The 27,780-nt window shown below is 52.1% G+C and overlaps 1 protein-coding gene across 3 annotated transcripts in view; it reads left to right on the top strand.

Moving 5' to 3' along the window:
- The window catches only part of BMP1 (bone morphogenetic protein 1), an 88,094-nt gene that overhangs the window by 57,911 nt on the left and 2,403 nt on the right, over nt 1-27,780 (top strand). Inside the window, exons 7-18 of one of the 3 annotated variants that reach the window (XM_048829460.2) lie at nt 1,713-1,837; nt 7,604-7,719; nt 10,623-10,725; nt 12,462-12,578; nt 12,886-13,031; nt 15,371-15,566; nt 16,090-16,215; nt 16,415-16,575; nt 17,338-17,521; nt 25,900-26,025; nt 26,309-26,436; nt 26,952-27,165. In XM_048829460.2, coding sequence (XP_048685417.1) covers nt 1,713-1,837; nt 7,604-7,719; nt 10,623-10,725; nt 12,462-12,578; nt 12,886-13,031; nt 15,371-15,566; nt 16,090-16,215; nt 16,415-16,575; nt 17,338-17,521; nt 25,900-26,025; nt 26,309-26,436; nt 26,952-27,165 — 1,742 coding nt within the window. Of the gene's footprint in view, nt 1-1,712; nt 1,838-7,603; nt 7,720-10,622; nt 10,726-12,461; nt 12,579-12,885; nt 13,032-15,370; nt 15,567-16,089; nt 16,216-16,414; nt 16,576-17,337; nt 17,522-24,809; nt 25,200-25,899; nt 26,026-26,308; nt 26,437-26,951; nt 27,166-27,780 lie in introns of those variants that run through there. The other 2 variants (XM_048829461.2, XM_048829462.2) reach the window with 2 other exon arrangements.

Consider the following 27,780-nt stretch of genomic DNA (forward strand, 5'->3'; position numbering starts at 1 on the left):
ACCGCTGACCGGAGCGATGCCGTGGCGGGTACTAATGCTACCGATAACCGACGATACCGCTGACCAGAGCAATGCTAATACAATGTATCGCACTACGGTGCTATAATATTGATACTGCTATTCATAGAATCACAAAAGATCAGGGTTGGAAGAGACCTCAGGAGGTTCTAGTCCAACCCCCTGCTCAAAGCAGGACCAACCCCAACTAAATCATCCCAGCCGGGGCTTTGTCAAGATGGGCATTAAAAACCTCTAAGGAAGGAGATTCCACCACCTCCCTGGGTAATGCATTCCAGTGCTTCACTGCCCTCCTAGTGAAATAGTGTTTCCTAGTGTCCAACCTAGACCTACCCCCCTGGAACTTGAGACCATTGCTCCTTGTTCTGTCATCTGCCACCACTGAGAACAGCCGAGCTCCATCCTCTGTGGAACCCCCCTTCAGGTAGTTGAAGGCTGCTATCAAATCCCCCCTCACTCTTCTCTTCTGCAGACTAAATAACCCCAGTTCCCTCAGCCCCTCCTCGTAAGTCAAGTGCCCCAGCCCCCTGATCCTTGTCATTGCCCTCCGCTGGACTCTCTCCAATTTGTCCATATCCCTTCTGTAGAGGGGGGACCAAAACTGGACACAGTACTCCAGGTGTGGCCTCCCCAGTGTCGGATAGAGGGGAATAATCACTTCCCTCCATCTGCTGGCCATGCTCCTACTAATGCAGCCCAATATGCTATTAGCCTTCTTGGCAACAAGGGCCCACTGCTGACTCATATCCAGCTTCTCGTCCGCTGTCACCCCCAGGTCCTTTTCTGCAGAACTGCCGCTTACCCAGGACTGTGACTACTACTGATAAGTTGCAACACTACTGACAATAGTGGTAGAAAAACTACCAATGCTCCTGCTAGTACCAGTGCTGCAAATGTCGTAATACTACTTAACATTTCTCAAATCGTTTTTTCAGTACTATGGGTAGGAGTATTAATGCTGCTATTACCACTTCTGATACTAAGATGTTGATTAATCCTAGCTCTAATATGCAGTGCGACTTGTAATACTGCACTACTAATGCTACTGTGGTAACAGTGCTAATGTGGTTTCCCTGCAGTCTTTGGGGCCGTGACTGTATGATCCTGGGGTCTGAGTTCTGCTCCTCCCACCTTACTCGGTGCTTTTCCTTCCCATCTGCTGCTCCATCCACCTGTTCTTTTCCACCCACTTGGTCCTAAAATCTCCCGCTGTCTCCTGAGCAGGTGACTTGTGTGCTTCTCCCCACTTCGCTCTGCCAGTCATTCCAGGAAATAATTGGGCCGAATTTTTGTGCCTCTCCCTCTTTAACTGTTTGGCCAGTCGGGGTCTGGGCCATGTTCATCTCTGGGATAATTCCACTGACTCCAGCCTTTCTCCAAGCGCAGTGAGCGGGGCTTGCTGTGACTGCATACAGCTTAGACACGACACGAGCAGACCTGGACTCTCGCCAGAATGGGTGAGCCATGCCCACCGAGCCTCACTTCGGCTCTCAGACTGGGCCTGGGCTTGCTACAGAGGCAACGTGCAAAGGACCCTTCACTGCTCTGCAGCCAGTTTGGGCAGCAGGGGAGCCCTGCATGGAACCCATGAAATGTGAATCTCTGCCCCAGGTGCTGCTTTGCTATGGAGGCCCAAGGGCAGCTGAATAGGTGGCGTCCTCCATTCCCCTCACCCCTCTCTGCTCTTGTTCCAGGGGGGTTTTCCTTGACACCATCAAGCCCAAATACAATGTGAACGGGGTGGTGCCCCACATCGGCCAGCGGACTCGGCTGAGCAAAGGGGACATAGACCAGGCACGCAAGCTTTACAGATGCCCAGGTAAGAGCCACTGGCTACTCAATATCCGCCGTGGGGGTAGGGTAGGTGCAGAACATCCATCTGCCTGCTGGGATCAAGGGGAAACCAGCTACACTAGCCTTACCTGATACATTATTGTTATTACTGGTGTCACAGTAGCATCCAAGATCCCAATTAAGTTTGGGGCCCTATTGTGCTAGGTGCCACACGTACGCTTAAGTCAGGGACAGCGCCTGTCCTGAAAAGCTTGCAATCTAAAGAGAGGAGGCAGACAAAGAGTAGGAAAATGGGGGATTATTATCCCCATTTACAGAAGGGAAACTGAGGTCACCCACGGAGTCCATTGCAGAGGCAGGAATGGAACCTTAGACCCCAGGAAACTTTAACCGCATAACCCTCCCAGTTGAAATTGTTCACATTCTGAAATTTCCACCAAAAAATTAATCAGAATTTCAAATTTTTGACCAAAAAAGTGATGATTTTTTTCACCAGTGCTCTCTGGTTTTCAATCAACCATGGAGTGGCTAATTTTTTACCTTTAAAAAAATATATATATATTTTGACAAAACTTCAAACAAAAATAAATAATAAAACCACGGAAATAAATAGAAAAAAAATTTTAAAAATCCAAAGTCCAGCTCAAATACACACGCTGTGACTGCAATCAGAATGTAGCATGCATTCTTCATAGGTCTATAGTGTATTTTGACCCACACACTTATTTTGTTTGTCTCCTAGCTGCATGAATGTAAAATCTTTGGTAAGGATGACTCAGAAAGGAGTTTAGAGGGCAGAGAATGAGTCAGTGACCCACTGGGAATGGAATCACAGCCTCCGATTTGGTAACACCAGCTGGAGTAAGCTAAGCCTGGTGTCCCAAATCCTTCCTTGTGTGTTATGTCCCCCGAGTTCTGACATCATGCTCTGATCTGACCGCTTCCCACTGCTTTATGAATGGAAATAGCATGACATAACCCAGGTCTGAGAGCCCAGTCTGGACAGACAGCTCCCATCTTCACCAAGGCTTTGGAGACCGTCCAGCCATCCCCAGCTTTGGCGCCAGCAATTAAACAGACGTCAGAAAAGAAGGCAGGGACAAGTAGTCAAGAGAAGAGCCGGGAGTGTGTGAAACTTCTGATTCCCATTTGACTCCTGAGTCTTGTCAGGCCGGAAGATCCCAGACAACCAGCCTTGCTCACCCTCTATGTTCACAGAGAGGTCAAAGGCTTATAAACAGAATGGGCTTGTTTTTCCACCAAGGAGTTCAGTGATAGCCGCGGGAACGTTTCTGAAGGGAATGATGAGTCGGTGCCAGGGAATAGGGGGTGGTGCAGCAGAGGGGGAGTTACTGGCAGAGTTGAGTGTGTGAGGAGCACGGGGCTTGGATAGCAGGGTCAGGATTGAGGTGCATTGACGGAGGTGGGGTGGGTAGCCCAGTGCTGGAATAACAGGTGCAGTGGGACAGGACTGAGATGCTCTGACAGAGTTGTGTGTGTAGGGAACTTGCATCCCACTCTTGTTTTGCCTGGCTCTAACTGGTGCTGATCACTTTGGGTACCACTCCATTTCCCCTAAATACAGTCAAAACAGAATGAAAATAAAAATGATACAAATCTGCTGAGTTTCCCGAGCCCTAGAGGGGCCTTTTCTGTTGCTTTCTCTGGAGCCCACCCGAGAGAGTCGGCAAGCTCTGTTATAAACCTTTCCCCTTGTGCCTTATGGGTTGCTGCCAACGGAGGATGTTACGAAGAACCAAAGCACGTGTCAGGCAAATGGAACGAGGCTTTGGAGTGCCACCCACAAAAAATAGCCATGGAGACACATGCCTTGTGACAGTTGCCTCCCCAGCTTCCCCCACTCCCAGCTGACAGGGTGTGGATGGAGAAGACAGGCTGGCCAACAGCTGTCAGTCTCCTATCTTCCCTGGGGGAGATATGGTTGAATCTCCTAACAAGTTCTAATCGGCTGCCTCATTGTGCCAGGTGCTGTATGTACACATAATAAGAGATGGCCTCTGCCTCAGGGAGCTCACAATGTAAATAGACAAGACAGACAAAGGAAGAATTGAAATCCCTGTTGTACAGATGGGGAACCAAGGCACAGAGAGAGAAAGTCAGCGGAGTTACTCCCCGTGCAGCCTGAGATCTGAACCTGGCCCTGTGAGCCAAAGAACAATATGCTGTGTAGGAGCCCGGGTGCCTGGGTTCTATTCCTGCCTCTGTCACTGACTAGGCTTGAGCAAGTCATTCCACTTATCCATGCCTCCGTTTCTCCATCTATTAAATGAGGGTAATACCCAGCTCCTTGGGCCAGAGGAGAGTGGAGTGCAAGGTTGAATTCATCAATGTGTGCAAAGTGCTTTAGGATCCTCAGGTGAAGATGTTAGAAATGGGTAATGTATTTACAGGGCATCTGTGGTAGATGCTATGGTGACAGAGGCATTACAAATGTGTGTGATATCTACAAAAGAACAGGAGGACTTGTGGCACCTTAGAGACTAACAAATTTATTTGAACATAAGCTTTCATGAGCTACAGCTCACTTCATCGGATGCTTATGCTCAAATAAATTTGTTAGTCTCTAAGGTGCCACAAGTACCCCTTTTCTTTTTGCGAATACAGACTAACACGGCTGCTACTCTGAAACCTGTGATATCTAAGTACACTACAGATAACAGACCAAGATTCAGAAATCTAGATGGACCCTGACTCAGGATAGGAGCAGACCATGAAGAAATCCCTGCTGCTCAGAGATAATTTTTACAGTGGAATAAAATGAGACATATGCCCTATTGTTGCTTCTTTATAATGGAGAAGGTTTGTTTTTGTTTTCTTTTGTTGATTAATCGCAAAAGTAAGGAGGAGGGACAGCTCTTCTTCCATTTGTTTATTTCTTTGTTTTAAATTGAAATTCGGATCCGCGCTCAGGTGGAAGGCTCTAGGGAGAACTGGAGAGCTAGGAAGAACTATGACATCACATAGGCAAGGAGAGCACAAGTTGGGCAATTGAGTGGAGAAGGGATTTTTAGTCAAATACCTTAGAACTTTTTGTGCCAGATTGTCTCCTGGGATAGATGGACACAGCTCCTTTGGCTTCGCTGGAGTTTTGTCCTTTTGCCCTTTGTTTATCATTAGTTCCTGTTTAACTCCAGTGACTAATTGACCTCTTGGAGAACGGAAGTCTTTGTTAAACATACAACACTTTTGCCGGGCCCTTGCAGTGAGAACACCCCGGAGACCTTCCAGACGTTCTCCAGCAAACTCAGGGCAGAGCAGAGTTGAAATTGCTGATATTTCTAAGGTTAGAAACCAAGCAGGGAAAATTATTATTAAAAAGAGAGGGACAGGGTTTCCTTTTTTCCATGGCAGGGACAGGCTCAAACCCCAATTCTGAAATTATCTTTTACATTTCACCTTTAATCTTGCTCCATCAAAATAGTCCCCAGTGCTGGCTCCACACTCGGGGAGGCGGGAAAGAATGTCTTGGCCTGTGGACAGCAGTACTGACGTGCCTCTGAGCTTTGCCACAGCTGACTAGATCATGTGGCTTCCAGATGGTAGTGCTGGGCTAGATCCAGATAGTGCTAAGCAGTAAACCTGTCATGGCTGGCTGGCCACGGCATGGCGTGGCAGGGTTGGGGGTGGGGGATTTCTGCCCTGATGGAGGTGGGGCTGCCACGGGGCCTTACTGCAGATGCAGTTCCTGGAAAGCCTTAATTGACACTTGGATGCAGCTCACCCCTGGCTGGGTTTGAGGCTCTGGCTTGGTGGCTATTGGAGCTGGGAGGCAGGGGAAACTGTTTACAGGAGAACGTTCAATCCATGGTGCTCTGCTGGAAAGGCTGAGACTTGAGGGGCGGGAGGGGGGTGACACGAAAACTCTTGTAAGGTTTAATTTTCCATCTTAAAGTTGGGACTTCTGTTGCTGTGGCAACATGGCACCAGGTTGGGTTTCCATGGCTACTTGGGAGCTTCAGTCCAGGCTATTGAGATTTGATTGGAGGGGTGAGGGAGATGCATCTTAAAAAGGCCAGCGCTGCTATTTGGGTGACAAGAAGCAAAGCCCACAGACAAAAGACAAAGATTTCCCTTGGAGCAATGCAGCCAGAGGGGTTGGGGGTGTGTGTTAAACATCGGGTTTGGAAGTGCTAACTTCTGCAGGAATGCAGGGTCAACGCCCAGCCAAGGTGATTCAGCCTGGCTAAGGGGGATAAATTGTCCTCTGTGTGATGTGCTGTCTGGGGGAGGTCTTGGGAATGGGATCTTTGAAAGCTGCTGGTTGTTGAGCCTGATCCAAACATCCCTGAACTTTGCATTCAGATCTTGCAGCAGCCTCCCTCTGGATGGGACGCCGGAGTCCGTGAGCGCTACCCAGGGGCAGGGCACGCACTGTGGCAGTCCAGAGAGGCAAGCCTGGTCCAATGCTCTGTCTGTACAGTAACTGGGAGCCCATTGTGCACCCTCTCCTTGTGCTCAGGATCAACTCCCCAGCACGCCTTCAGCGCTTTCGTGGTCCATTGAGCCGTTTCCTGTGGGCACTTGCCTCCCTCGCCCTGTGCTCCCTCGGAATGGGCCTCAGGGTCCAAAGGCGCCTCCAGTCCCATTACAGCCTCAGGAACCCAAACTGTTCAGAGCTGCTGGGCCCACAGAAGGAGGCTGGAGCAGCGCAAGAGCAGAGAGCTTTGGGGTATACCTGGCGCACGGGAGAGGTTCACCTGGTTTTGCATCAGGACCACAGACGGGTCAGAACGCTGGGAGTTCAGAGTCAGACCCCAAGCAGGCCCTGGGGTTTCTAAGCGTTTCCCTATAGCTTTAGTTCCCCACCACTACCCCAATCTATATAATCCTTCTCAAGAAAACGCCCCACACGCAACCCTGCGACCGTCCCTCACTCGCACCAAGCTATTATTCGGGAGCTCTTCCAGCTTCTGCCCTCCTCCCACTGCTGCTCTTCCTCCCTGATACAAACCGAGCAGCTCTGGACACGTCATTCCACCTGCTGCTGCTAATGGTACCCGGCTTCCCCTTAGGTGCTGGAACTAGGGCGCTGGGGGGCAGGAAGGGGGGCTGCCGCACCCCTTGGTTGAAGTGGATTCCATCATATAAAGGATGTACAGTTCGAGTCTATACAGCTTGTTCCATTGCCCTGCCCACCCGGCCATACAGCTCCTTCTGTCACAAACCCTTTCCGAAGCTTTGGCTCATCATGCACCTTGTGAATACATGCCAGTAACATGTCCCCGTGTGTCTCCACAAAAGCCAGGAGAGACACTAAAGTCAGCCAGCCTGGATACCTTCTGCTCACGCTTGCAGAGCTGGCGGGGGAGGAGGGTGGGGGGTGTTGCAGATGGGAAAACTCAAGGCACTTCTTTGGGTAGCGCTGGAATCGGAAGCTGGCAAGGGCAGGGAGCGGTTAGCGACACATTAACCCTTGTAACAGTGGGAGCAAGTAGCTTGGATCCAGAGTTTGATCTTTGATATGTTGTCTGTCTGGGGTCTTCCTACCCTTGTGCTGGACTTCAGGGAAGACTGGAATAAAATTCTTTCATCTCTCTGATTTGGATGTTTCTTACCCCCGATCCATCTGCCTCTCTCACTCCCTGCCCTGGCAGATTTATGGGAGCGTGGGTGGCAGTCCGTCAACATTTGTTCCTTCTGACCCAACCTGCTGTTGACAGGGGGATCTGCTGTGGGGCTGCTTGTGAGGGGTGCAATGACTTGGCTGGGTGCTGGGGTTGGCTTTGCTGCTGGGTTTTTAACCCTCCGCCCTTTCCTGTTTTGTCCCCAGCCTGTGGAGAGACCCTCCAGGACAGTCAGGGGAATTTCTCCTCCCCAGAGTTCCCCAACGGATACCCTGCACACGTGCACTGCATCTGGAGGATATCGGTCACCCCGGGGGAAAAGGTACCAGAGCCCATCCCAAAGTGTCTGGGGTGGGGCGCACAGTTGCAAAGGGCTGGGGGTAAAGGGGTTAAACGAGGGAAATCCAGGTGTTGAGTGATGCTTTCCTTTCTTGTTCCTCCTTCTTCCTAGTCCCTTTTTCCTTTCTCTGTCTCTCCCCCCTCTCTTGTTCTCCTTCCTTCTTTTTTCTCCATTTTTCCCTTCCTGTCTTTCACTCTCTGTCCCTTTTCCCTCTCCCCTCTTATCTTCTCAGTACCCCCCCCCCCCCCCGGAGCACTGGATGTAAAGCCGCACAAATCGTCACCTTCTCTCCTTCCACACCTTTGTGCCCCTTGTGTGGTGGTTCCTTCCCCTACACACACACGCACACGCACACACACGCATGCATGCTCCTTTCCCATGGGCAGGTCAGCCCCAGCTTTCAGCACGCAATGTGGTGTTGGCTTTCTTACGGCCATACCTCCGCTCTGGCTGGCTGGCTGGGATCCCATGTTCTGGGAACTGTCTTGGCAGCCGCAGCTATTTAACTGCGCGCTCCCCAAGCTCCACGGCACGGCTCTGCGTAACCAAGGATCCCCTGGAAGGGCCTCGATACGGAGCGCAGGGCAGGGAGCAGAAACGGGGCGTGGAGCAGGAGTGGGAACTGCTCCTTTGCTGCACCCCGTTGGAATTTTACCCCCTCCTCCAGTCTCATGCTTTCAGGGTCACCAGGCTCCTATCAGTTAGGGATGGGAAAGGCCAGTAGAGCATGTGCCTTCAACGGGGGGGGGTAGGGACCATCCTCCCCTTCCCATACTGCCAACAGGAGAGGATCCCAGCTAGATCCTGGCTTGGGGGCAGGGGGGCAGGGAATGGAAAAGGTGTGAATCACTGCATTAGAGGCGCCAGAGCCATTTACTCTTTGGGGCAGGGACTGTCGCTTTGTTCTGTGTCTGTACAGCGCCTAGCACCGTGGGGTCCTGGTCGATGGCTGGGTCTCCTAGGTGCAATCGTACTACAAATAGACAATGATCATTAGAGCACTGAGCCCATCCCCCTTCAAGGACAGGGTACAGGCCCCAGAGCCGGGACATCACACTGATGTGCTGCTTCACCTTTGGCTGTGCCTACCTGTGTGGGAGGGGCAGTGGGAAGGTGAGTAGCCAGCAGCTGGTGCCTCTTGGGGGTCCGAGTGCTCCTCCCCAGAGTGGGGGGTCACCGGAGAACAGGGGTGGTTTGGGCCAGGACCCAGCCTGCTACTCGGGTCACAAGCAGGCGACCTTACTCTTCAAACAACCTGGTTCTCCCCTTTACCCTCAGGCGCAGTGATTCAACCCTCCCCTTCTGCCCTGCCGTGCTGCCCACGCATTGTCCGTGCCAAAGTCACTAATGGGATAGCCACACGTTCATGCCAGCCGGGGAGGGAAAAGGCCTTGTGGGCCATCCCCAGTGGGGGATAGCACAGAGGCGTGGGCTATTCCCTGGGGCTTTGGCCAGCCCGTTGGAAATGTCCCAAGCGCAGGGGGGCTCCCAGCGCTTGCCTGGAGAGGGACTCAGAAAGATCTCTCCTTTGGGAAGCTTTTCCCCCCGATGAGCTGCCTGAAGGCCCAATCCAGAGCCTGCTGAAGTCACTGGGAAGGCTCCCAATGAGTTCAAGGGGTGTTGGATCAAGCCTTAATTGCTCCTCTTGTTCAACTTTACCCCATTCCTCTGAGTCAGACACTCTAGAGTTCCTCAACCCCGCACCCCGGCCTTGCTGTTTTCTGCCTGTGAATCGTGCCAGCAGACGGCTCTCTTGGCTTTCCATAGTTAGCAGCTAGCCAAGCTAAGCAGCTCTACGTATTTAGTGCCTCTGGCTGCCATATCTCAATGCAAGCACCTGTTCATCCCTGAGCCCTTCAAGACTTTGGAGAAGGACCCGATCTGACAGTGCCCATGCTTGGGTTGAGTGGTGATCTGGAGCCCAGCTCTGCAGCCTAGGCCCGTTTCTAGCGGGAGGGGTTAAGCAGCGGAGCTTTACGCAGTCACGATTGCCTGAGTTGGGGTTTCATTACAGACTCGTAGCTTGAACCTGGGTCCTCTCACATGAACCGGGGGCAAGTATTTTGCTTTCCTGACACCCTGGGATACCTGTGGTTCCCACCTCAAAAATCAAACGAAAGTCTGCTCTTTCCATTGGAGTTTCTGCTATTTATTCCACCCTGATGTTCAAAGCTAAACGCAGGGCCCGCGGCCTCCTGCAAACACTTTCCTGTGTTAACTGACCACTTTCCTCAGCCAGCGGTTGCAGCGCCTAACGATACTTGCCTGGGGTGATCACAATAACGGATGGGCCATGGGCTAGCTGCAGTGCAAATGCCCTGCTTTCGGAAGTTTGGGCCTGTGACTAGTGGTACCTCACTTGGTAGCTTCCCAACTTGAAGTGCCTGGATGGGCCGTGGTTTTCAGACAGTGCTGAGCATCCCCCTCTGCAAGTCGGACCCCCTGTAGGGTGTCTAGCCACTTCTGGAGGTGTGCAGGCCTTTGATCAAAGTGGCATCTGGACATGGTGGCTACTAGAGATACCTGAGGTGGATGAAAGAACTTTAGTTGAGCAGAGGATGCGATTAGTTCATGACTGCACCCAATGGAAAGCCCTCCTGCTGCTTTTGGGTTCACTCACTCCCCCTGAAGCCTGTTGGAGGGAGATGGCTGGAATGGCCTAATGATCTCCTGGATGCGTTTGAACCTGGGAGCTTCAGTAATGCAGCACAGGCTAATACCACATCAGCTCAAGGAATAACTCTGTGAGCTGGCACCAGTAGTAGGCTATTATCTTGTCATGGTCGAGCCATCAGAGGGGGAGGAGGCACTCACTTGGCCGGTGTGTTACCATAGGGTTCCTCCGTGGTGGGGGTGTTTTAATCTCTGCTTGTTTTCCCTCTCAGATCATCCTGAACTTCACGTCCCTGGATCTGTACCGAAGCCGGCTGTGCTGGTATGATTACGTGGAGGTGAGAGACGGGTTCTGGAGAAAGGCCACACAGCGAGGTAACCAACAGGAATCTCGGGCAGGCGGGCCAAGCTATGCTGTGCAGCTGGAAGTCAGTCCCTCTAATGACCCCTTCCTCCACCATTAACTCCCAGCTCCAGTATGCTCTCCCTCCCCACATTCCCCGCCTTCTCTGCTTTATTTGCTTGTGGCAAGGAACTTTCCACAGCGATGCTGAATGATCCACATGCCATCAGCCAGAGTAGGCAGAATAACCAGTGTCTTGGGCCTGGTTTTCCTCTCACTCACCCCATTGGTTCAAATGGGGATAATCCCAATTGACATGAGTGTGAGATCAGAAACTCACCCACAGAATCATAGGAACAAAATGCTGGAAGGGGCATAAGAACGGCCACACTGGGCCAGACCAAAGGTCCATCTAGCCCAGTATCCTGTCTTGACAGTGGCCAGTGCCAGGTGCCCCAGAGGGAATGAACTGAACAGGTAATCATCTAGTGATCCATCTCCTGTCACTCATTCCCAGCTTCTGGCAAACACAGGCTAGGGACATCATCCCTGCCCATCCCGGCTAATAGCCATTGATGGATCTATCCTCCATGAACTTATCTAGTTTTTTTTTAACCCTGTTATGGTCTTGGTCTTCACAACATCCTCTGGCAAGAAGTTACACAGGTTGACTGTGTGTTGTGTGATGAAATACTTTTGTTGGTTTTAAACCTGCTGCCTATTAAACATCAAGGAATCATCTAGTCCAGTTTCATAAACGACTGGTCTGAGGACCGGCGTCAGTCCCTGAGATCTCCCTGACGCAGTTTAGGAAGGCAGAAAGCCAGTTCCTGGTATCAAAGAGGTTGAGAAACACTAACTAGTCCATCCCCCTGTGCCGAGGCAGGATTAAGTCTACCTAGATCACCCCAGACAGGTGTTTGTTTAGCCTGTTCTTATGAACATCCAATGACGGCAATTCACACCCCCATGTTCACCCACATCTTCCAAGTGCTTTGCAAATGAAGCAAGTGCAACTCTGTCGACCTCAGTGGAGTGACCCCTGCATACGTGAGCGCTGCATGTGACCATTAGCAGATTAGCCTAATCCACATGGCCCATCTGGCAGGCAGGCAAGCCAGTCTCCCCATTTTGGGAAACAGAGGCACAGACAGACGTGACGGGCCAAATTTTCCAAAGATCTCGGCCCTCGTGCGTGAAACTCTTTTGAAAAATCTGGCCCTCGAAGACTCGCCGAGGGTCCCACCGCGAGTCAATGCGGGGAACAGAACCTAGGAGTTACTTGATTGCTAGTCCCCAGCTCGACCACTAGCCCACGTTGCCTTTAAAAAATGGCTGATTCAGACTTATGGCTGCACAAGCTATTTTGAGCCAACCAACGTAGGGGCCTACAGAATTCCTTACCCAGGAACAAACTGGGTTTCCCCGGGGCGGGGGCCTTTCTGGTAACTTGCTCTAGCCCCAGAACTTGATCTCTATGACAATGATGATATAAATGTTCCCCAGAATTCCACATCCTTACATTCTGGGCCACTTCACCCCTCCGCCCCGGAAACATCAGGTGTTTATGAAATTGCCATAGAATGGCCATTTTCCCATCCGAAACTGGCCGCGTTCCAGGGCCAACCAGGTATTGTCAGGAAGCGATGTTGCCTTGCCAAATGTTTTGCTCTGCAATGACGGTGCAGGGAGCAGAGGGTGTGAGCCACTGCCACCCGGCAGTAAATGCCGTCGAGAGATACCCAATAAAGCACGTGTCCTTCTCCAGGTAGGTTCTGCGGGAATAAGCTCCCCGAGCCCATCATCTCCACCGACAGCCGCCTCTGGATTGAGTTCCGCAGCAGCAGCAACTGGGTCGGCAAAGGGTTCTTCGCCGTCTACGAAGGTACCGGGCTCTCCCCTGGGACTGGCTGGGTCGCTCATGTTGGTGCGGGGAGGGAGATGACTCCATGGGGGGAGAGATTCCACACAGTATCTTAAGGGTTACTTTTCTTTGGGGAGGGCTGATTAGGATTGTCAGTGCTAAGCCTTCTCCTGGGAATGGGCTGGGTGGTCGCAGGCCCTCCAGATAACTTTCTCCCCTGGGGGCTGCCCCAGAATGTGGGGGCCGGTCCTGGCAGCAGCATCACCTCTCCCCCAGGCAAGCGCCACCCTGCTGCTTATAGCTGGGCTGGTGTTACCTTCCCTTACAGCCATCTGCGGGGGAGAAATGAAGAAGGATAATGGCCACATCCAGTCTCCGAACTACCCAGATGAATACCGGCCCAACAAAGTGTGCACCTGGAAGATCACGATCTCTGAGGGCTTCCATGTGGGGCTCACCTTCCAGTCGTTCGAGGTATGGGCCTCATGAGTGTCCAGCCCGCACTGTGAGTGCGCGCAGGGCAATGGGGACAGGACACAGAGCCTTGATGCTCACTGTGGCCCGGATCCTGAGACATGCTGAGCCTCTGGGACTCTCTCTGGCCCTGTTGAGGCTGGCAGGAGCCCAACACCTCTTGGGATTTCACCCAAAACTTCACTAGCGCCTTTTGCCTGAAGATCTCAAAGCGCTTCCAAAGCATTAATTAGTTAATTTTCGCAGGCTGGGTGAGGGAACAGCATTTCCCAGTGGATAGGGCATCAGGCTAGGATTAAAGGTTCTGTTTCTGGCTCTGCCATGACATACTGGGTGACCTTGGGCAAGTCACTTTCCTTCTCCCTTCCTCGGTTTCCCCATATGGGGGTAATGGTCCTTTAAGCTTCCTGGAGGAAAAGCCCCATATAAGAGTTAGGTATTGCTATCTTGCCCATGGTAGAGCTGAGACACAGAGAGGGGAAGTGGCTTGGCCAAGATCATTCAGCAGGTTGGTGTCGGGATTATAACGCAGAATGCTTGATTCCCTATCCTGTTTAAACCCCTTCTAAATCCTTTTGGCAGCACTGAGAATCTGAGCCCTAGATCAGTGCTTCTCTAGCTATCTGATGTGGGGGACCGGCATTTTTTCCCCCAATGTGCGCGCAGACCGGCAGCCAATGGCTCGCGGACTGGTACCAGTCCGCGGACCACCACTTTCAGTCGCACTGCCCTAGATCATGCCTCACTCCTGTTAACAGCAATTCCCATTAGGCTGCAGCAAACGCACACTCTCCTCTTTTTCACAATCCCCTCCTCTTGCCCGACAACAGACAGGCTCACAGAAGTCACCACATGCCTCCACTCCGTAATCAAAGCCAGAAAACTGAGTCATTGGCACTCATCCGGAGTCACCCAGTGGCTCTTCCCGTTAGAACAGCATTCCTTAGCAACGAGAAACCTACCGGCGAGCTCGCCTGCAGAGACAGTCAGAACTTCCATCCCCTGGGAAATCTTGATATTGCAAAATTTCCTTGTTCCCGAAATCACATCGACAAGTCAAAATTTCCAAAAATTCCCACAAAATGAAATTTCAGAAACATGGTTTTGTGCTAATATCGAAATGACCTTGTCGAAGGGCTTGGCTCTGAAGGAAGCATTTTGACTCTGATATGATATTAATTGAAATGTAGTGCTTTGCCTTATCGAAACAAAACGTGCTGATCATTTTTCATCCAAAATATTGAGAACACGCGAAATGTGTCGATTCCATTGAATCGATATTTTCCGACAGTAAATGGTCCCGCTGGAGGATTTCTGCCCAGCTCAGCTCTACAGCGGTAGGAAGCCAGCATGGGCTTGTGGTCAGAACCGAAGGGGGCGGTGAGTTGTATAATTGCACCTCAGCCCCACCTTGGAACAGCTCCGCCAAGGCAAGCGTCATTTGCCTTTTCAGGGTCTATGTACGCTGCAGTGGAGAGGTCTGATTGCAGCAGGGGGTGCCTTCCCCATGCTAGCTGTGATTGAGGTAGCTTGCTAAAAATAGCAGTGGAGACTTGACTTAGCGCAAGTGAGTCCATACCAGGGGTCCAAGGAGGGCTTGTATTTGGGCTGCTAGCCTGTGTGGCCCTGTCTTCACCACTGTTTTTAGCAAGCTAGCTCGATGGATGCTAGCCCAGATACACGTGTTGCAGTGACACCTCCCATGCTTAGCACAGACATGCCCTTACATGCACTTTACCTACCCCTTGTGGGCTTGCTTGTGCTTTCACGGTGGTGTAAATCAGGCATCCCTGCTGAAGGCATTAGGATCATACCTGTATAGAAGTGGTTCATGGGAAAGCAGAATCAAACCGTGCATCCCCAACTTCCATTTTGTAGCTGCAGTACCATGACCCCCACTCAGACACCTGGTCTACAGCTCTCAGGCCTGGTTGCATGTCGAGTTTGTGGGCTGGGATATGAAATTGCTCGCACCTGAACTGAACCTATAACGCTTCTCCTTTGGGTCAGTTGAACTAGGTCCTACTCCCTTCTCTGCCACTGACCTGCTGGGTCACCTTGGGCAAGTCCCTTCCGTGGCTCAGTTTCCCAAATTTTAAAATGGGGGTCATGGTACCACCCCTGCCTGCTGGGGCTGTTGTTGAATTGCTTTGGGATCATTAGCTGAAAGGAGCTAGAGCTGCCAAGTAAAACCACAATGGTTTGGGCCATTGCTACTGGATTTGGGAGCTAACCTCAGCAGGTGAAGTTGCTGTCTGGCTGATCAGGCCCCTGAGCAGCTGAGGGATCCTTGGGAGCCCTCCGGTGAACTGATGTCTTGCCTACTCCCCCTATCCCAGATCGAGCGGCATGACAGCTGTGCCTACGACTACCTGGAGATCCGGGACGGCAGCACCGAGTCGAGTAGCCTGATCGGCCGGTACTGTGGCTACGATAAGCCTGACGACATCAAGAGCACTTCCAACAAGCTGTGGATGAAGTTTGTCTCGGATGGCTCCATCAACAAGGCTGGCTTCGCCGTCAACTTCTTCAAAGGTACCGGAGCTTTGCCTCCGCCTCTCCTCTGCTGGCGGCGTCTAGAGCTCACGTGGCAATCGGACCCTTTCTTCTGAGCCTCCTGGTGTATGGGGTGGGCTTGGCACAGCAAGCCGGGGCGGATAGGCTCTGCTTGCCAGTGGGAAAGGGGCAGGCTGAGCTGTTTCCCCCATGTCAGCCGGGGGAAGCTCTTTGGCTTTAAAATCTCAACCTTTATCCTTGGGTTTCCTGGAGCAGAGGGACCAAAAGCAAGCCCAGTCCAAGGTACGGTCCAACCCTCTAGCAACTGGCCAGGAGCTTAGCTTGTTCAGAGGCCTCTCTCTTTCCAGGCCACTGTTCCCCAGTTCTTCTCCTGAGTGCCCGACTGGGGCTGCAGTCCCCCGCCCAGCTTGGTTCCTTTCCTCCATGGGGGGCTCTGAGAGTGGCACTGCCCCCCTTGCTGGCCAGCGCTGAGACGTGGCCCTAGCAGCCCTTTCCAGGTGTCCCGCTCCCAAACCCTTTCTCTGCTTTTGTCCCCTTGCAGAGGTAGACGAGTGTTCACAGCCCAACAACGGCGGGTGTGAGCAGCGCTGCGTGAACACCCTGGGCAGCTACCGGTGTGCCTGCGACCCTGGCTATGAACTGGCTTTGGACAAGCGCCGGTGTGAGGGTCAGTATCTACGGGCAGCCAGGACCCTTCCCTTGACCCTGCTGACCGCTCCAGAGCTGTAACTGCTCTTCCCCGCTGCACCTAGCCCTGCACTGCTCCAGCACACCCATCCGCTTCTGAGTGGTGCCTGGCCTAGGACAGTCAAAGTGTCACGCAGGAGGGAAGCCTGGCCAATGCTCCCATGCTTTGTACCCTTCAGCCGCCTGTGGAGGCCTCCTCACCAGACTCAATGGCTCCATCACCAGCCCTGGCTGGCCCAAGGAATATCCGCCCAACAAGGACTGCGTCTGGCATCTGGTGGCGCCCTCCCAGTACCGCATCTCACTGCAATTCGAATACTTCGAGACTGAGGGGAATGACGTGAGTACCAAGGCCCCATCTCCTTATGGGAGGAACTCCTCCTTTGTGAATTCCTCACCACCACCTGCAAAAGACCAGCTTGCTGCGTCTCCGGGTGCAGATCCCCGCAAGGTTTTAAGCCCCTCTGTGCATGGTCTGGGCTTGGGGGGAGGCATGGCTGCAGAGGGAGGTCAGATGCTCATTTCTCGTGCTCATTTTACGTCCTGGAAAGTGCGTGGGTCAAAGCCAATGTAGCAGCTCTCAGAGGAAGTGAGGGACTTTTCTACACCAGGTTGGTTGTTGCACGAGATTCATAGACTCTAAGGCCAGAAGGGACCACAGTGATCATCAGAGAACTTCCCTGAAACTCATTCCTGTTTGAACCAGAGCAGATCTTTTAGGAAAACATCCAATCTGGATTTTAAAATTGCAGCTGATGGAGAATCCACCACGACCCTTGGTAAATTGTTCCAGTGGTTAGTTACTCTTACTGTTGAAAACGTACCCCTTATTTCCAGTCTGAGTTTATCTAGCATCAGCTCCCAGCCACTGTCTAGCTAGGGCCGATACATTGGTGCAAAGCTTTAGCATGCATGTGTGCACTGCTGTAAATCGTGACCTGCCTCCCCCATTGCTAGTCACTTTCTGCCCACTGTAGACAAGCCCTGAGCTCAGTGCTCTAAGCCCTGCTCCAGAGGAGCAGCTGGTCAGCTCCTGCTGGCTGCGTCTCCTCACCTCATCTCAGCCTGGCTCCTCTGTCTGTCCTCTCCACCCTCACCCCAGCAGGTTTGCAAATACGACTTTGTGGAGGTGCGCAGCGGGCTGTCGGCCGACTCCAAGCTACACGGCAAGTTCTGCGGTGCCGAGAAGCCCGACGTCATCACTTCCCAGTACAACAACATGAGGATCGAATTCAAATCCGACAACACCGTCTCCAAGAAGGGCTTCAAAGCCCATTTCTTCTCAGGTAGACCCACTAGCCTGCAGCATGGGTGTCCTCTGTCCCTTCACCCCCACCCTATCGCTAACTACCTCCAGCCACTTACCTATGCCTAGAGGGTGCAGTCCCCAGCCCCTTTCACTGGAGGACACTCTGCTGCCTCCAGGAAGTTCTATGCAGATGCCTCCCCCTCTCCAGCTGCAGCTGCACTGGAGAGCCATGGAGGAGTGGGGAAACATGTTCGAGGTTCTGCAGCTCATTCCAACTAGGAGCAATGGCCAGATCCTCAGCTGGTGAAAACCAGCATTGGTGCTACACTGTTTTACACCAGCTGAAGACTGGAAATTTAAAAAAACAAACCTACAACTAAGGCCATCTCTGTTTAATAGGCAAAATCTCTGTCCCGCTGGAGTCAGTTCCTGTGGCATCACTGTATGCTATGGGGCGTGTACAGTGTATGGGCTGCAGTCTGCCCCCCGTTCCACGGGTAAATCCAGAAGATGCTGAAGTGGCTGCAGGTCTGCACCAGCGTACTGGAGATGGGAATCTAGCCTAGAGTACCTGGGCCCAGATCCTCAGGTATTCAGGCACTGAACTCCCATTTAAAACACTGCGAGTCCGGTGCCGGACTATCTTCGAGGATGTGGGCCTCGTGGCTTACTCTGGTCCTGATTCCGCCACCCTCGCTCACACCTATTGCTAGGGCAGTCAGTGGCACAAAGGCAGGACTCCCCATGAGTGAGGGCAGCCCTGTGTGTGTCAGAGACAGCCAGCTACCCCCTGGGATGAGCCCGGGCAGCCCCAGTGGATCCCTCTGCGCCAAGTTCAGCAGTGACGTAAAGCTCCACTGTTACCGGGGTGAGTTATACACACTGGGCTAAATTCGGCTGTCAGCAACATGGCCGCCGCTCCTGTTGACTGCTGCGTGTGGCTAAGGATATGTCCATACGGCAGACGGGGGATGGCAAGCTCTAAGTAAGGGATATGTGCCAGCTAACACAGCCTTATGCCAGCTCATGCCTATGGGCCTTCATTGGTTTCAGAGAAACTCCCCACATGACTAGTCCTCCAACACAGGAAGCCTGGGCGTTGTCCACTCCCAGCTAGGGAAGCTTTTAGTGGCATTGATGCAAACAGGGCTTGTCTACACAAAGACTGAGTGCGTGGCCAGCTAGGGTGTGAATCTACAGCCTGCCGCACACTAAGGGGCTGTGTGGACCCTGCGACCATGCACTAAACTTTCCCTACTGCACTTTGGCACCTTGCTACTTGAAACTCCAGCTTGCCACGCACTAGGTCTCTGAATAGACAAGCCCACACACTTTTTGCTTCCCTTGCAAGGCTAGACCTTGAAGTCCGCCTCTAAGCCTTTGGCCCCTGCAATCATTGACAGGTGCAAAACTGCCAGAGCAAATGACAGAACCAGCGTAGGGCTGCACAGCCAGTTGTTATTGTTTGCCTGACTTTAAAAGGTGCTGAGCTCCCACCGGGCCGGATGAAGTTAATGGGGCCTGCCAGTGTTCAGCACCTCTGCAAATCAGACCGCAGATATCTAAGTGCTGCCATTTGTGTCTGTAATTATTAATTATGTGTATTGCAGTAGGACCTAGGCGCCCCAGTCATGGACCTCTTGTGTTAGGCGCTGTACGAACACAGAACAAAAAGACAGGCCCTGCCCCAAAGAGCTTGCAGTCTGATTAGTTGTGCTACATTTAAAGGGACAACTCCTGGGAAAGCAATGAGCTGCCCTAGCCCCTGACTGCCCTTGGTGCTGGCCTTCCCTTCCCAGGGCACTGCATTCTCTAGCATTATTGTATCATAACAACTTCAAGGAATTTGAGCTATCCGAGTGGGCCACTTCTCGCCTTGGCTACGGGTGTCTCCTCGCATCGCCTCCTCCGCTTTGCCTGTCCCCGCGGTGCATCCCAATCCCTGGCTCTGCTTTGATGATGCCACTGTCTGCTCAATGCCTTTGCCACTTGTCCCTCCTCCTGCCACGCTGGGGACGTGGCAAAGCATCGGCGCGCCTTCTCTGCTTGAGGGTGTCCCTCTCTTCCTCCTCCTGCTGGGATGTGCGCTGATCTAGAATGGACTAAAAACTCCCACTACTTTCCTAGACTAGTAACAGCGGTGAGATATTGACCCGTCCTACTCTCTTGGCTATGCAGGGTCATTTGGATCCCTGGCTTATACCTTATGCGGCAATGGGATTGCACCTGGTCTAAGTCTAGGGCATTGCACAGGGTCTAAATCTAGGCAGGATTAGTCCTGAGATCACTTAATTATGCCGTGGAGGTGAATCATCTTTGATCCATGGAGCCATTCAGCTGCCTACGCTCCTTGGATTGGGTCTCCTTCCTTTAAAGCAGACAGGGAATGTTGGGACAGTTCCAGTAAAAACCATTACCTGCTTATTTCCTGTGTGTCTTTCTCTTCTTTCCTACACCAATGCCTTGAAAGCAGCGTTAGCTTTTGGAAATCCTTTATCCGCTTCTTTTAAAAAAAACAAACTCCTGGGTGAGCCCTCCAGCTGATGTAAATCAGCGTAGCTCCGTGGAAGACTAGTTCAGGGGCTCACTCTAGGACCCCAGTTCATTTTTGTTTAGGACAGGTTTTAAGTCTGGGCAGGATTTGTCCTGAGGTCCCTTCATTATGTTGCAGCTGCGAATCGCCTTTGATACATTTCATACATGTTTAGGGCACGGTTATCTTTACGCGCACGCTGAAGTCCCAGTGAAGTCCAGGCGATTGAAGGACATGTTTAAAGGGAAGCACATACTGTCTTGAATAGGCATGGATTTAAGCGTATGCATATGCCGAAGGGCATTCCTGAATCGGGGCCAGAGAAGGATTCCTCAAGGTCTTGGCCCCTTCAAGCCCTCTGCCTGAGCAGTTTTGCCCTCAAAGCTCAGAGAATTTCCTTCAGCTCCTAGTGAGTGCCCTGCCCCATCCCATGCTGCCACAGGAGACGTTCCAAAGAACCCACCCAAGAGGGCTTCTGCAGCTCCTGTCGAGCCATCATGTCGCTCGTTAATCAAGGCCGCCTGCAGCTGGCTGGAATGAATGAAGAGCCAATGGGCGGGCTTCGGGTATGGTATTTTTGCTTTATTTTTTTTTTTTAATGAAAACAAGGCAAGTAAGGTAATCTGGCCTGGCCCAGCTGGCAGGAATCGCCACCGTCCAGCAAAGAATGACCTCAGATAAGCCTCAGCAGCTGATCATCCAGCAGGATTGCCAAGGCATCCGGGTAAGTGTCTTATTCTCCTCCACTTCTTAGCTTAACGGCCTGCTCCTGGATCCTTTACTCACCTAGGGGAATGAAATCCGGGCCCTGCTGAAATCAACGGGAGTTTCATCATTGACTTCAATAGGGTCAGGATTTCACCCATTGGTTTTAGTGGCACTACTTGGGTGGGTAGGGGCTGCAGGATCCCAGGTGCCAACTTAGGTCCTTTTCAGCCTTTTGATGTGCCTGCTGTTTGTTTGCTCCCCTGCCCGGTCTGCCATTGCAGAAACACAGCGTTCCTCAAAGACTTCCCAAGTCGCGCCTACCCGCCCACAGAACAATTCAGACCCATGGCTTTATAACTGCGATGGCTACTACACACCCTTGTTCGCATTTTGTGGCAACTAGGGAGCCATGGGTGACTTCTCGGGGAGCCCCCAGTTTGTCCCATGGGCTCTACTCACTGGAACATCCTCAGGCTGCGGATTACCAGAGGTGCCCACTGCAAATGAGGCCATAAAAATATCCCTTCTGTCTCTTCACTCAGGTCACAGCAAGATGAAGCTGGAGGACACAAAAAGAACTGGATTCCCTATTTGGCGTATCACCCCTATTTGCTCCCAGAATATTCTATTGTTACAGTCCAACACCAGGCAGGGCCAACCATGAGCAGCTCCCAGATGTTTGCTTGGCTGGCTGGTCTCCTCTCTAGAGGTATTCCTATTCCCTTGGTCCACTCTGGAGTTCTTGGGCCATTCATGCTCCAGATTCAGGCCGGAAGCAAAGCCTGGCTGCCACTGTCCTGTTGCGCAGGAAGGAGCCCTCCCATCTTTGTGACTGAGTCATGTTCCTCACCTTCTGGGCTGCTTTGGGAACTGGGGATAACCAGAGGCAGCTGGCAGGAGGCAGATCGCTCTGGATTCTACCTGAGAAAGCACCAGCCGGGAGCAGAGCTAACGGCCTGGGTTAATGTGGGTGCGTGCATTAAACGAGTAAATGAGATCAAGAGCCGTGGTGGAACAGCAGCTGTTGACCAGCCGAACGGAGGACATTGGCTGGAATGTTCTATTCCTTAGCAGGTGCTGCAGAGTCTTGGGGCTTCTCCATTTCCACTGGAGCTGCCAGTGTCAGTGTTCAGGTAAGCTCCCCCTCCAATGTCCCTTCCACACCGGAGCATTGCTTCACTGCTGTATGTTTGTGTGATTCGGTACCTCTTGGGCTTAGGTATCTTTCTGGCCCTTCATTACTATTGTGCAGTGTTATCTGCCTAGGTTGTTGCCCTCCACCCCAGTGGCGGCTTGATTTCATCACCGCTACATGTGGTCCTGCTCCAGGAAAGCACCTAAGCACATGCTTAACAGTGGCAGTCAGTGGGACTTAAGCACGTGCTTTGGCCAATGGTGTGCTTTTGTGGTATCGGGATATATGTCAATACAAACGGGTGTATACGGCCCAATGCTGCATCGCTCGATTGCAGTGGGAGTTTTGGGTGCAGACGGAAAGCAGAATTGGGCCCAGAGTTTGTAAGGTGCTTTGGGAACCTTCAGGATAAATGTCAGACGATATCGTTATTGCTGATTATTTATTTTCAATGAACGAGTTATAGAATAAACAGTTACTAAAGACAGCTTTCCAGTGGGCTCTTTTCCTATGCAAATTCTCTTTTTATCTTTTTCCATCCCAGGTGTCCTTTCTGAAGGGGGTTTATTATACACAGTCCCTCTTGCAGACCCCTAGCCTCGATTGAAACGCTTCTCCCCCCTGCTCTGTTTGCTGCCTGTACAGTTAGGCCTTTCAGAGCCCCCTCCTCTGCTGCATCATGAACTTTGAGCTTTCTGGTTATAGGCTTCCAGGAAACAGGTCTGGCTATGTGCAGCAGTGGGCGGTCAGAACAAGGGGGTACGTACCGTTGCACAAAGGGGTTGTAATGGCACGTCACACCTGTTCTTAACAGCAGCCAGGCTCGTAAGAGTAACTGGACCATGCATCATGCTAAACAGAGCCTCGCATGCATGTCTAGATGAAAGAGCCTCCTGAATGCTGCCTGTAAGCAGTGTCTCACCTGGAGCCTTGGGCACGGGAGACACCTGGCTTCCTGAGGGGTGTTCTTTTCCCCACAAGACAGAACGGTCACGCGATTTTTGCTATTCTTTGTATCATAGTAGCAGACCTAAAGGCTCTAACTGAGACCAGGCTCCTATTGTGCTAGGCACTGCCTGTGCACAGAGTTGACCTGCAGAGTTGACAATCTAAACAGATGAAGGAAGGACTGTTAAGCCCCTGTTCTACAGATGAGGAACAGTGGCAGAGAGGTGAAGTGACTGGCCCAAGGCCGCATGGGGAGTTTCAGAACTGAGCCTGGATCCCATGAGACCCAGTGCGATGTCTTAAGCATAAGACCAGCCTTTTGCTCCAGCAAACCTTTCCTGGATTTGTGCTGTCTTGTGGGGAAAAGAACACCCCCTAGGAAGCCAGGTGTCTCCCATGCCTGAGGCTCCAGGTGAGATGCTGCTTATAGGCTAAATTCAGGAGACTCTTTGACTCGCTGACTAGAAACAGGTGCTTCTTGCAGACTAATCATTCTTGATGTTTAAGCCCCTGACTGTATGCTTGGCACAGTACAGGGCTAAAAGAACCACAGCTCCTGGGGGCTTACAGTCTGAACAGGTAGTGTACACAAGAGCCCACTGCAAGACCAGGGGCTGGGGCCAACTTACTGCCATTTTTAATACTTGGTTGTCTGACCCCAGAGTCAGGATCTGCCATAAGTGGAAATCTCCAAATGCCCAGTCTTAACTGTCCTGTTATTGTTATTTGTATTACAGTGGTGCCGCAAGACCACAACCGAGATCAGGGCCGTGCTGTGCGAGGTGCTGCACATATACATAGTGAGCAACAGTCCTTGCACAAAGAGCTCACCAGCTAGACAAGACTGGCTAAGGGTGGGAGGGGAAACAAGAGGCCGAGAGAGGGGCAGTGTCTTGCCCAAGGTCACACACACAGGTCAGTGGCAGAGCTGGTGAATAGAACCCTGGTCTCCTGGCTGCCAGTCCAGTGCACTATCTGCGTCACCGCACGGCCTCTTGGCCTGTCCTATAGCCAAAGAAATTGCCCCAAAAGATCATCTCACCTTCCCAACTGGAAGCCCATGGGGAGCCCTAAGTAACCAGCCTTCCTACACATGCTCCAAAGCCTTGAGACGACGTCGCATTTCAGGGGGTTCTGCCACGTGCAGGGGCAGGTCCTTCCCGTAACAATTGCAGCCAGGGTTCGGCGGAGCGGAGGTAAGTGGGTAGGCGGGAGGATTTTGCCTCCTCCCATCTCCACGCACCGTCCCATTCCAGGTGCCCAAAGCACAAACAACGATCCCTCAAATATGGTCTTCCAAAACCTCCTCCAAATTAACACTTTGCAAACCCTGTGCCCTCTAAGTTATCTATCTGGAGGGCTATCCCCCATGATGCTCATGTTCCTCACAGGAACGATGTGGAATTGGTATTGGCTTTTAGCAGGTGACACCTAGCGAAGACTTTATTTGACTGATAGCTTGAAAGGGCCAATTTGCTCCGAATACTCCATTGTCTCAAACCTCTCTGGAGTCTGCCAGCTCACCTCTGCCTCCTCGCATTCTCCTCTATGCAGAGCTAGAGCTGTGTTAGGCCAGTGAATGTAGAATAACATGGGAAAGGAGGAGACGCTTCTGCCCTGAAAGGAACACTCCCCCCAAGCGCCTCGAGGGGGTGCTGCACCAGAAAGTTCCTCCCGACTGGCCCATCCATCACTTAATGCTGGAGCTAAAGTTTGCTTTCAAGAGCCAAAGGGGAGGGGTGGGGTGTGACTCAGTGGGCTCCAGGAGATCTTGGCGCCTTCCCCTTGTGCTGTGCCTCTCCTGTAGTTTGGCAGCAGTAGCTGTGTGTGTGCTTCCCCTTTCGCTCAGCTCTGTAACACGTGCTACTGAGTATGGCCCCCGCTCTCTGCATGTCCCTCTGCCCCCCAGCCCTTTCCTTGGCTCCCTTACCTTGGTGTCCAACTCTCCTTCCTGGCACAACAGCACAGGTTCGTTTTCATTTTCTCTCTCTGTCGTTTCAGAAACGAAGCAGCAGCCGCAGCCCCCGAAAGCTCGCCCACCCGGCTTGAAGTTCCGCCTGCAGAAAAGAATACGAGGCCCGAAAGGAACTCGGCCAATCCTCCGTTCAGTTCCTCAGGAACACCACTGCCCCTCCAAAGGATCCAGGGAACAGGGAACCAATGTCCTTCCGTTCTGTCCTAGCTCACAGCCTCGCTCAGAGAGCCGCCCAGGCCCCAAATTCGTTGCTTGACAGAACTGGTTGTTGGCCTTATTATTTTTTTATTCACCATTGTTTTTAGACTCCTCTGGTTTGTCATTGACCAGTTGACCTTTATTTCCAATTTTTATTGTGTCTGTGACATTTCCTATTGATAAGTAAAGAAGGACACCATGTCCTGGTCTTTCTTGCATCTTTGGTTGTCCTTGTGTCTGTTTTTCTACCTACCCGTCTGTACAGTAAGCAGGTAATGGTTGTGTCCCATATATATTGAATTGATTTCCATATGGAGTTAGCACGGGGCAAGATTTGTAGACACGGAGCTTGATTCTCCTCTCGCTTGCACTAGTTTTGTGCTTCAATCACTGCATTCACTCTGGTGGAAGTGAGAGCAAGGGTCAGGCCCATAGATCTGGTTGCTGCTGGAAATAAGAACTTGCTTGTCTGATAGTTTCCTTCCACTGATAGCTGAATGTTTCGAGTCCAGGTCCGGGGACTTTCAGTAGCACAGCACTCAGAGCCTGAGAGTAGTGAGTGAGGTATGATTTAGTTGGCACAATTTGTCTCCATGGAAGAGGTTTCCACTCGAACAGGCGGAGGTATGGATTGAGGTCCCTTAAGCTGATGTTCACCCCAGTGCAGAAGGGTCACAGGGAGGCACTGGACACCAATTCAGTGATGGAATTTAAGTGGGATTCTGCAATGCACAGAACCTTGTGAGTGAGCCTTCTGCACTGCGGGTGAGTCTGGCCCTTTCTGAACGGCTCAGCTGCCCTAGATTTCACCCCATGGAGAAGGGCCGTCCATTGCAATGCTGGTGATTCACCATAACCCAGCAGGGAACAATTCCTAGGCCCGGCTAAACCACAGACTGCTTCCTTTCTTCTCCTTAGACAAAGACGAATGTTCGAAGGACAATGGGGGGTGCCAGCACGACTGCCTAAATACCTTCGGCAGCTACCAATGCCAGTGTCGCAGCGGCTTCGTGCTGCACGACAACAAGCACGATTGCAAAGAAGGTACGTTTATCCCCAGGGCAGCAGGTACGGTACAGTTGCCTTGCTGGGCTTCTCCGTGCACAAGGTCTCTGAAGGGTTTGCTGCCAGTTTCCTCTGGACCGTGCACAGGTTTCCCCATCTCTTCATATTTCCCAGCAACAAGGGGCTGGCGAGGGGATAAACAGCTTAGCTGGCCCTTTGGGAGTGTTAGGTGAGTGAGTTCTGGAGGTGGGGGAAGGATAGAGAAATGATCCTTTGGGGGATAGGCCCCCTGGCTGACTCCTTTGGGATTCTCTTCCTGCAGCTGGCTGTGATCACAAGGTGACGTCCATCACTGGTACCATCACCAGCCCGAACTGGCCCGATAAGTACCCGAGCAAGAAAGAGTGCATCTGGGCAATAACTACCACGCCTGGGCACCGCGTCAAACTGGTAACGTATAGCGCAAGGGACTAGCAGCAGAAAAATACACATGTGATATAGCGACCGCAGCCACCGGTCCCCGTGTGAAGGATACAGCAGCTAGGAATTTCCAGTCTGCTTCAGAGCAATGTCTGTCGAGTCCATTGTCCTCTCTCCCGCTATGTCCAGTGCCAGATGCTGTGCAGGGAGGTGGATAGCCTCTCTAATGGACAATGGAGCCATGACACACATGGGAGGAAGGGGACAATTACGCAGGAACATCCCCGGGGGACGTTTCTTGTTAATGGTGCTTTGAGAACAGTCAAATGGGATGGGAGTAGATTGCAGACAAGGTGACCTCTGCACAGAGAAACTGCCGGCTACATCCAGACTAACGTGGCTCCTAATAGCATAGCCAGAGATGTGCTGTGTATGGGACTTGGAATGGCCCCCTACCACTGTCGTGACTTGAGATCCATAGAACTTCGGTGCTTTGCCACCTACTATCATTGTAAGTTTCCCTCCATCTCCTCCCGTCTTCCCAGACCTTCACAGAGCTGGATATTGAGGGTCATCAGGAATGCACTTATGACCACCTGGAGGTTTACAATGGGAAAGATGCCAAGGCTCCAGTCCTGGGCAGGTTTTGTGGGGCTAAGGAACCGGACCCCGTCATCTCCACCAGCAACAAGATGTTCCTCAAGTTCTTCTCCGATAACTCCGTCCAGAAGAAGGGCTTCCAGGCCACCTATTCAACAGGTAACCGGGTTTTTGTTTGCTTGGTGTTTGGTTCAGTGGCAGGTACCTAAAAACTCCGGAGAGTTGTGGTGATGTCAGGCCAGGTGTGAAGCTCTGGTCCCAGAAGAGAGGGTCTGGAATATTATCCCACTTCACCCTTGTGTCTCCCTAGGAACTGTGGTGCTTTAAAGACTCCGAGGCTTGGCGCGGTTCAGTATTTTGCATAATGTGTTAAATGTATGGAGAGAATCAAGGGGAGGAGAAGAACAGAAAGATTAGGGGTCACCGGCTGATAGTAAAGCAACGTTGAGAGGAGCAAGCAAAGCAGCTGCCATGTTTCTTTTTGAAGTCACGCTTTTGCGGGGCAGATGGCTCAGGAGATCAGTGATGGGACAAGGAGCCACTGACTTCTGCATGGCACATTTGGCCGTCTATCTCATGGCTGCTCAGTGGACCCTGTGCAAAAAATGCCCATGGCTGGCAGATTAAGCAGAGAGGCCAAAGGCTGGATGGGACCAGAGGCTGAGCTGATGGGGTGGGTGTTCGGTGAGCTCCAGGGTAGAGAGAGGCCCCCCGTGGCTGCCAGAGGGAAGACATTAGGAAATAGGGAGGAAAGAAGATGACCCTCTCTGGCAA

This window comes from Caretta caretta, chromosome 26, assembly GCF_965140235.1.
Source record: "Caretta caretta isolate rCarCar2 chromosome 26, rCarCar1.hap1, whole genome shotgun sequence".
Classification (NCBI taxonomy): Eukaryota; Metazoa; Chordata; order Testudines; family Cheloniidae; genus Caretta; species Caretta caretta.